The 10515-nt window shown below is 42.9% G+C and overlaps 1 protein-coding gene across 1 annotated transcript; it reads right to left on the reverse strand.

The window, feature by feature from the left end:
- Positions 1 to 9354: 9354 nt before the first annotated feature.
- On the reverse strand, positions 9355 to 10314 carry MC2R (melanocortin 2 receptor; the record flags this gene model as incomplete). Its single annotated transcript, XM_082321926.1, has 1 exon — positions 9355 to 10314. One exon carries the CDS (start codon positions 10312 to 10314, stop codon positions 9355 to 9357), a length of 960 nt encoding a protein of 319 aa, XP_082178052.1.
- Positions 10315 to 10515: the final 201 nt, after the last annotated feature.

Raw genomic sequence — 10515 nt, forward strand, 5'->3', positions numbered from 1 at the left:
TCCACCATGTGATGGCAGAAAGCTGGCAGATGGTACTCAGCACACAAAGCCATGTACACCTGCAAAGTTTACTCTCATCAGCTGAAACAAGAGGAGATTTTTTTAGTTTATCCCAGTGCTTTGAGGTAAGTGGACATCCAAGGCTTATGCACAGAATCCAGTTTAACATTATTGTCTGTGGTTTATTTGTCGGTTAGTCTAAGTCAGGATTTTCCTGTCAGTATAAGAGCACAAAGGATGCTTCAGGTTGGGATCTCTAAGAAAGCTGGTGAAGTTCACTAAACTAGTGTACTGCAAGCCATTTCCTTCATCTGTGGTTTGCCCATCCTTGCAGTCCTACTGCATCTGATTTCTAAGCTAGTACTGTTAATCCTTATTTGTAGGATTAATCAATTGTGGTGGGTTGACCTTGGCTGGCTGCCAGATGCCCACCCAGCTGCTCTCTCACTTCCCCTCCTCAACAGGACAGGGGGAGAAAATAAGATGAAAAAAGCTTGTGGGGCAAGATACAGACAGGTAGATTGCTAACAGTTACTGTCACAGGCAAAACAGACTTGACCTGGGGAAAATTAATTTATTGCTGATTAAAACAGAGTAGGATGGTGAGAAACAAAGACAAAACTAAAAAGACCTTCCACCCCACCCTCCCCTTCCTCCCAGGCTCAACTTCATTGCTTCATTCGTGACTCCTCTATGGCCTCTTCTGTCCCGCAGTGGGATGGAGAATAGGGGTTGTGGTCAGTCCATAGCAGTTCCTCTCTGCTGCTCCTTCCTCCTCATACTTTTTTTCTGCTCCAGCATGGGCTCTCCACATGGGCTGCAGCCCTTCAGGGTGAACCTGCTCCACCATGGGCTCTCCACATGGGTTGCGGTTCCTTCAGGAAATATCCACCCACTCCAGCGTGGGGTCCTCCATGGGCTGCAGTGTGAATAGCTGCTCCAGCATGATCATGTCCAAGGGCTGCAGGGAAATACCTGCTTCACCATGGTCTTCTCCACAGGCTGCAGGGGAGTCTCTGCTCCAGTGCCTGTAGCACCTCCTCATAGAATCATAGAATCTTTTAGGTTGGAAGAGACCTTTAACATCATCAAGTCCAACCGTTAACCTAGCACTGCCAAGTCCACCACTAAACCATGTCTCTAAGCACCATATCTCTTCTTATCTCACCTCGGTGTCTGCAGGGCTGTTTCCCTCACATTTTTCGTCATTCTTCTCTCACAGCTGCTGTGCAGCATTTTTACTCTTTCTTAAGCATGTTTTCCTAGAGGTGCCACCATCTTGGCTGAGGGGCTCAGCTGTGCCCTGTGGTGGGTCTGTTGGAGCTGGTTGGAACCAGCTGTGTCTGGCATGGGGCAGCCCCAGCTTCTCCTCACAAAGGCCACCCTGCAGCCCCCCTGCTGCCAGCACCTGGGCACCTGCACCCAATACATCAATACTGAATACAAAATGCAGTTAAAAAAAAAAAAACAATTATTGGTTGTTATTGCAAATCAAGGACAAAAGCCCTGTTCTGGACATCTCTGCTCCTTTCACTAATCTCTTGACATTCCTTTGCTTTGTTTGACCCTGAATGTTACTTTCTTCATTTCTGCTTCTCTCTCAGGTCTGCACACTTCTGTCCAGCAGTGCAAGATGAGTATGTCCTCTCCACACCTTTCTTTCTCTGTTCTGGTTACTTCCATGCTGTCCTCCCAATCCTAGAAATTACTTCTTCCTTCCCATCCAGGTCTCAGCACTGACCTCTTCCCTCCTAGCCTGATCCTGGCTTTGCTGGCAACATTTCCAGCCTGGGAGCCCGGGGACCCCTCTGCCTGATGAGCGTTCTCACGCCCCTAATACTCCTGAGCCACCTAGACAAAGCCTTCAGTAAAGACCCCTATGTATAGAAAAAGGCTGAACAATTGATTTAGTTCATTTAACACCATTATTTTAAAAAATGATTATTCTTCAGTGATCCTTTTCCTTGGGCCTGTTCCCAGACTTCTAACAACCCCTAGTGCCAGCTCCTCTAATGGGAAACGCTACCAGTCTCAACCCCTTATTAACCAGCCAGCTCTCACTTGCAAGGCTGCGCTTCTTTCATCCGCCTGCTCATCCAGGAGCCAGCAGCTGCTTTTTATCCAAATTCCCCCCTCTTTCAAAGGCTCTGCTGTGATCTGAGAGGAATCTAAGCGCAGACGAGAGACCTGAGGCCTCCGTCAGTTCCTCTCGGCTTGCCCTCTGACATGGACCGCTCCGTGCTGGGCTGAAGCGCTTTTTTCTCTCTTCCTTTTTTCCTCATTGCACAGACTGGCAGTTAAGACAGATTTACCTGTCACACCAGATGATGTGATTACCCAAATTGCTTGGCTGTAGTTTCATTTCTCAAGTAAATGAAAATGTAAGACTGTAGACTGTAAGACTGAAACGGTACATCAGTGAAGCAGACTCTGTAGATCATTCTGTAAAATTCAAGTGAAAGCTCAAATGCATATTTAGCATGGTGGATAATATAAATTAATTTTGAAAGTGAGTAGCTGCAGGAGTCCCTGGGACTGGGAAGCTAGTTTTGAATTGGAAGACATCTACTCTAGACTTTCAATGCAACCAAATACTGAGACCAAATTTAAATTGTCAGGAAGGGACAATTAGGAGAATAACTTATGTGATAGGATTTAAAAGGGGCTGAAGATATTTCTTGCTGGCTTTAGAGACTGTATTAAACTACACAGTGTTATGCTGACACCGAGGCTCCCTGCAGAGCTGAATGCTCTCATGCTATGCTGCAGAGGCTCCTGTGTAGTTTCAGATTCTGTGAAAGTGACTTAACTGCCTGTTTGCAACTAACAGCTTGAAGTCAGGGCACTGCGGGGGCCAGTGGCCGTGGGGCTCCTCTGGGGTCCGTCAGGGCAGGGCCTGGCAGCCAGGACTCGTCCCACCGCCCCAGCCAGGAGCAGGGCAGCCGCAGCCCTGGGGCAGCCCCAGCCCTGGGAATCAGGCAGCTCCCTGGCGACGGTCTGAGGCTGGGCCAGGACTTGGGCCTCGGAGTGGGCCTGGCTCGGCAGGGCCCATGGCTGGGCAGGGCAGGGCTGTGGGGAGCTGGAGACCAGCCCTGCTGAAGTGTCACTGAGGCAAGGGCTGGCAGCTTTGGGGGACTGACATGGGGCCCTGGGCCATGAGCAGAGTGGGGGGAGCCCCGGGTGTGGGCGGCGACAGTCAGGACTGGCAGTGCCTCAGGGCCATGACACCGAAACGAGTTGTTGGCCTGTAAAGCTGCATGCAGTGCAGCCTGCCTTTTTGTTCTGGAAACCTTTCTGTATATAACCTTTCTATATATAACCTTTATTTTATTTATATATATATTTATATATATAACCTTTTCGAGTTTTTGATTCCCGGAGAAGTAAGGAGGCAGGTCAGCAGAACTGCCACCTTGGAGTTCCGGAGGGCAGACTTCGGCCTGTTTAGAGGCCTGGTTGGCAGAGTCCCTTGGGAGGCAGTCCTGAAGGGCAGAGGGGTCCAGGAAGGCTGGGCGTTCTTCAAGAAGGAAACCTTAAAGGCGCAGGAGCAGGCTGTCCCCATGTGCCGAAAGATGAGCAGGCGGGGAAGAAGACCGGCCTGGCTGAACAGAGAGCTTTGGCTGGAACTCAGGAGAAAAAAAAAGGAGAGTGTATGACCTTTGGAAGATGGGGCAGGCAACGGTGTTAGGTGTAACTGTTGAAGGACTGAAGTTGTGATACATGGAATGTGGAGTAACAAACCCATCTCATGCTCTTAATGTAAAAAAAATATGGAAAGCAATAAATAATCTTAATTACTCATTAGGCATTTGTACTCCAGCTGGGTTATCCAGAATTACTTAATAGCTAATGGTCACTCATTAGACTATGTGTGACAGTTCCAAAGTATGATCTTTGTGTTATAGCAGTAATTTGAGGGCATTTGCAGACATAAGAAAACTGCTTTCAAGTGGACATGAAAAGTTTTCTTAAATGGTCACACTCATTTCTCCAGAATTGTACTGTAAGTCATGCTCTTTGAATGAGGAGCTCACAACAGCATTGTGTCTTCTGTAAAAGTGACACTTCAAACAAAGCTGTATCAAAGCGCTATCGAATGATGAACACATAATATCTTCAGAGATGGCTATCTGCTGTAATTACCTTGAGAGAATTAAAAAACAGACTCTGTGCCTACTTGGGGAATAGATTCTGTTTGAATAAATGTATCATTTGAAGAGTTTAGTTCAAATCTGACTCAAAAAGATATTTTGAAAAAAGTGTTCGCTTGAAACGTAGAGGTTTAGTACTGAAAAAAAGTACTGAAAGTTCCAAGCCTCCAAGGCTAAAACAAATTCCAAAAAATCAACCAAATCAATAAGGCTGTGAACATAATCACAATTCAGGACTGTTACAAGCAGTACTAGGTCTCACAATAAATAGATACTTTAAGATCCTTTTATTGTTTTCCTTGCCTGTAATTGTAGCTGACTCAATATGAAGTATCTTGCTTGAGATTTTTAAACAGAGAAGGCTAACATTTGCCTCAACTCCTCTTATAAACAAATACTCTAAATAAGTATTGCTTGCCTTTGACGGTGCTCTGCACTTCATGTCGAACTTCTTTTTCCAATTACTTAAATATTGTTTGAAAAACTGAAATTTTGTCGAGCTAATAGGAGTCCAAGACACCTATTTTTCTGAAAGTCTTGCCCAGGACCATGATTCATGGAAACAAGATTTTTCTCACATAAGTAATAAACTCTAAACTATCTTTTCTCACAAATGAACTATATTTGTCTTGCTATTTTGTGAACAAAATAAAACTGCTATGCAAGTCTGTCTCTCACTGGCATACTGACTGCTTCAGTAGAATTAATCCCCCTGGGTGCCTTTATCAGATTTGTTCACTTTGTTCCTGAACATGAAGTTCAGTTCAAAACAACAGATAGCAAAAAACCCACGAGCTTTTCTTCTTTGGTTTTGCAGTAAGTGACTAGGAAATGTTTTGTTGCCACAGGCGTGTGAAGTTCTGTGGGCCCTTCCAAATGAAACATTGATTGTAGTGTTGCCTGTGTTTTTCAAGGGACTGGATTTTCCTTCCAGGCTTATTAGCTTCTGGTAGGATCTGAGATTAACTTATTTCTCCCAATGTTAAGGTACAGTTCTGTCCCCCAAACACTTGTCATTTGAGGCTGGGCAGATGAAGGAAAGTCCCGAAATCGGAGAAAAGTGTTCACTGTTATACATTAATATATTGGAGTAGAGTTTCAAGAGTGACTTCGGTACAGTATAATGGAGGCTTCACAAATCATGACTTAAATAATCTGTTCAAAGAGCAACACAGGGAGATATACAGAGACACTACTATGTGAAATGGAAAAACTTATTTGCTTGGAAACTGCAGAACAGCTAAAATGCAAGCCAAATTTGCAGCCAATTAGGAGATAACATATGGAGATTTACCCATCTGCTGACATGCAACAAATGCTGGCAGACTTAAAAATGAAAATTTTCCTAGAAGCTTTTTTATTCAAGAATATTTTGTGCTCTTCCTGTCTCTGCCTCCCCTGAAATGAAATATTTTCAAAAGAATGCTCCATTTAATCATAACTAGTGCACACTGAAGAAAAAGAAAATTTTATATGTCTTTTGAATTTTATATTGACTCCTTTATACAACTCTTAGGCTCAGCTTGAGATCTAATATTCTGTTGCAGATTTCAACTAAATTGCAAATGCATAGGATCTGCATTTTTTACAAATTTACATAGAGAACATGGCAAGTTCTGTTGTCCTGAACCCATTAAAAATGAAGAACAACAGGCAGTTATCATAATTTACAATCCTTCTCTCTGTGTGCTTTGTCTTAGATCCCCGTATGTAGCAGCTTTTTCCCCACCTTGCTGGCTGTTTGGATATTAGACACACAGTCTAACAGTAACAGCCTCCAAGTTTCTATTACCAGTTTAAAGACATAACCTCAAGCCATAAGTTTAAGTGTTGCTCAAGCACCATGACATGAACAAATGCTTTTGGGATGTTGTTCTGACTGTATCCACAGATGAGACCAGGTAAGCTACAAAGCATAGGCAGTTAATTCCTGGTAACGTTAGGTAGGAACCGCTTCCTGGCAGTGCTTGGATCTCATGGCCATCTGAGATCCAATGTCAGGAACTGCAGAACTACGTTCAAGTCAAAGAGAACGATGTGGGGTAAAACCTGCCGAAAATTTGCTGCCTAAGTGTTGACTCCTTGTCTTAACAAGCTGGATGGAAAAAAAAATCTCACTGGGCCATAACCTACATAACCCCGGCTGCTCCGTGTTTTGCAGGTAAATGGTGGCTGGAGGCTTAGGGACGGTGCTGAGGAAAAACAGCGGGACAGCTTGGGAAGGAGTGGACAGGTGCTGGGTTACTGGAGGACAGTTTGCTCTGCCCTTGAAGTGGGGCCAAGAGGAAGGGGATCAAAGGTGTGCTGTAGGGCTGATTTTGTATCTTAGGTTCTTATCTTAGGTGTCCTTAGGGTCTTAGGTCGAGGGTGAAGCTGAGGCATGGGTAATGAAAAGGAGAGAGTGAGCCCAGCTACTTGGTGAGCAGTTTGTGCCCCACACAGGCTGTCTAAGGGCTCCTACTGTGGGTCTGGGACCATGGCAGGAGAGTGCCACCATTACCAGCCATGTTCTGAGATTGGGGCATAGGCAGAGCAGTAATGAACCTGTAAGGCAGGCTGGAGGTCTGGCATAAGGGTGGGCATAGTGCCTCATCTGACCTCCTTGCCTCAGGCTGCTCTCTCCTTGGAATGTCCTAGAGGCCAGGCTTTGTGGCGAGGTAGGAGCCCAGGTCCCTGTGGCAAAGCAAAGCGCTGGTGGTGCAGGGATGAGAACTAGGCTCTGGCTCCTAGGGTCTATGAGCGATGGCTCACCCTCCTCTCTCCCCTGGGCCTGGGGATGCCACGAGGAAGGTTGGTGCCAGCCAGATCCTGAGACTCTTGGGTAGGTGGGGGCAGTTAGAGGAGGTCTGAAGGCAGCCAGGTCCAAGTTGTCCTATTTCCTCCAGGCCAAGCCAACCCTGTCTGAGGACTACTCTGAGCTGCCACATGTTAGTGTGGCAGAAGAAAGCAGTAGATGGTGGCCCCATCTGGGGCCTGCTGTAGCCGTAGCCATGGCCATGTCTGCCCCCAGCCTGGGCTCTCACATTTGTCCCTTTCCTAGCTGAAACTGCCAGTGTCTCCACAAGATGAGCAGTCGTTTGCAAAGGACTTTATACAGAATTTCAATGGTATATTTTACTACTCAGTTTTGGATTTTGACATGAGTCTGTCTTGAATGTTCCTTTTTGCAGTGCTAAATGTATGTTCTTTATTGATTAATTCTCCATGTTTAGAAGTCATAGGTTAATTTTTTATTGTACATAATTTATCAAAATTTACACTTGGAGATCTCAGTCTGAACACAGAGACCTTGCATTGGTAGAGTTAGAGTGGACTTCCTTACAAAGTGCAGTGACTTCTAACATTGAGGCTACTTAGCTCTCTTAACTATGTCTGTTTTAGGGAAGCAGATGGAAAACAATTTTGAGGGAAGGTGCATTCAGTAGATATTTCATGTGTTGCAGACTTAACATAAGGGTTGCCTACATCACAATTTTCTGTCAAATATTTTTTATCATTTTGAAGCTCATCAACTGTGTGCACAGGGTATTATGGTACTGTAGGTCTTTTGTTTTGCCTTGTCTTTAATATTGTATAATTTTTTTCTTTTTTCTTTTTTTCAGGTCTAACAGTCATTTCTTGCTGTGCAGCTTTACGTTTGTTCTGCTTTTGATGGGAACGAAAAAATTCTCATTAAAATAAAATGTGTGATTATCTCTGAACTCCCTTCTAAACTTGCCTTTTATAGATAAATCTTTTTTGTAATAAATGTATAGGTTTGAAAAAATTTCATTTTAGTATCTCTTTTCTCATTTAAGATATTTTATTTGCTTAGTTCTATAGAAGCTTTCAGGTTTATTGTCCCTTTCTTATATCTTTACCTGTAAGCCTAAGTCCACCTGAATATGTATGGTTTGGTCCATATTCCATATATCTTGAAATTCCTGTTTTTCTTAGTGTTCCATCAGAGTAAATTTTTCTGTTTATCTATGAATTCTAACAGTTTTTATCTTTTCCTCTCCTTCTTGTTCTAGCTGTGCCTTGGCTTGCTCAGTTTCAGGGCTGTCTCTTACTAAATATTCTTTCTCTGGCACAGCTGAATAACTCCACTGAATTATTGTGAGGTTAATTCCTCACCATATGCTCTAGACTGCTTCAGGATGTTTTGCTGTTGAAAACTATTCTGCCTTCAAGTTTTGTGAGTTCTGTGTTATTTTGGCAGGGACAATTAAAAATTTTATCACTAGGATTTTGTAAATTATGAACTGCTTTGTAGCATCCTTCCAGACTGGCTAACTGATTCCTTATCCAGGTGACTGACTTCCTTGGAGGCCTTTGAATTTTCTCTCTGGTATTTTATTTTTTCAGTTCTTTGTTGTGGCATGTTTAGAAAGTCATGGCTTAATCAAAGTTCTTTTACTGTCTGTGAAGCTTATTATTTTATTAAAGCAAACTGGCCCAGGGACTTCCAATGGGGATCTGGCAAGCTTAGCAATTCCCTTTGCTAGTCTAGATACAGATTTGGAGTTTTAAATTCAAACCTTTCTTTGCTGCCACAACAACTTTATGTTGGAAAAAACTCTTCAGTCACTAAAAATAGCTTTTAAACCAAAATATCTTCTTCTCTTGGACTCACACTCCAGAAGTTATTTTTGAAACTTAGAGAACACTAATTACATGATTTTAAGGAGACTAGGTGTTAAAGAACAGTCATGAATTCACTTTTCCAGCAAAATCCAATTACATGTCTGTATTTTCTGCTTTATCATAGACTTTTATATAAATGTGCCGTTTAGAAACAAATGTTCATTTCATTGTGATTTAAACAACAGAATTTTAAAGTAATATACACCTTAAATTGAAATTACTGATACAAAATGAGTTGGTGTAAACTCATCTCTAGGCTAATGCAATACGTGCTGCAGAAGATTTATATCTGGATTTTTCTGAAATAACAGAAGATAGTTAAGACATTTTTTTACTTGCATGAAAATTGTCAGCAAAATTAACTTCCTCAGTAATATTTCTGGAGGTCTGGTTGGCAAAGATTTGTGTGCATGCTTAGTTTTTATGCATTCTTTGGTAGCCCTCTGAAAATCACTGGCAGTATCCTACAAGCATAGTATTACTTTGGGCATAATTGTTAATATTTTTAACTCTGCAAACTGATGTTGCACAGCACCCCATAGGTGTACTTCTATCATCTTCATTTTTCATGAAGTGTTTACCAGTTCCAGTTTGACCTGGCATAGCAGAACATCTTCTTAAATGTACTCCGTAATTCTGGGCTTCGGAATGCAAAAATCATAGGGTCGATGATCGCATTGCACATTATGAGCGTCCCATTCACATGGAAAATGGACATGTAACAGGCGCAGTAAGGGTTATGTGGGCAAAACCTTGCTAAGAGGATGTGAAGAACAAAGGGAGCCCAACAGCAAAGGAAAACTCCAAGGAAAATGGTCAGCGTAATGGCTCCTTTCATGTTAGTTCTCTGATGGACTGTGCTGGTTGGCAGTGAGGCGATCTTTTTAGCATGAGATCGAGCCAGGAGGAACATATGGACATAGAGGCACAGTATAAAAAACATCATTAAAGGGAACAGGATGGTAAAGGGAATGACTGTTGCTGCTTCGTAGGAGAAGAGGGCAATGGCAATGCTACTGCCAGCACAGAACGTCCAAATGATTGCCAAAATAACTAAGGCCCTTCTTACTGTCATGATGTTATGGTACCGCAAAGCATAGAAGATAGTGATGTATCTGTCTGCTGCAATAGCTAACAAGCTGAAAATCGACCCCAGTAAAGACAGAATGAACATGGAATCCATGGCATCATCCAGCTTTTTCTCAAAGTCTCCACGGTGTGTCAGGTACCCCATTTTGCACAAGATGATAAAGATGTTCTCCAGTGTTTTGTACAAGCTACCTAGCATGTCTGAAATAGCTAAACTGCAAATGAAGAAGTACATGGGCAAGTGCAAATTCTTATTTCTAATGACAGCAATAAGGACAAGCAGATTTTCCAGTATTCCAGCAGCAGCAACAGTGAAAAAAACTTCCTCTGGCACCACGACCTGGGTGCAGTCAGTGATATTTAAGGAGAAATCACTTATATTTTCGAGGGAAGGAATGCTTGTCTGCCCTGTGTATTTGATTAGGTTGGAAGGTCTCTCAGTGCTCATTTCTTCTGGTCGTGGGAAGATTCTGGATTGTTATTTCTCAGACTTGGCTTTATTCTGAAGCTGACCTGTCAGTCAGACCATTCTTCGTTTGATGAAGGCTTTCTCCTTCATCTGGAGCAATTTTAAGACGTAACTGAAATGTTTTGAATTCCTCCTACAATAAAACATGTAGAAACATAAATATCCAGAAGAAATTTACCA

This window comes from Platalea leucorodia (genome assembly GCF_965183815.1).
Source record: "Platalea leucorodia genome assembly, chromosome: 1".
Lineage (NCBI taxonomy): Eukaryota > Metazoa > Chordata > Aves > Pelecaniformes > Threskiornithidae > Platalea > Platalea leucorodia.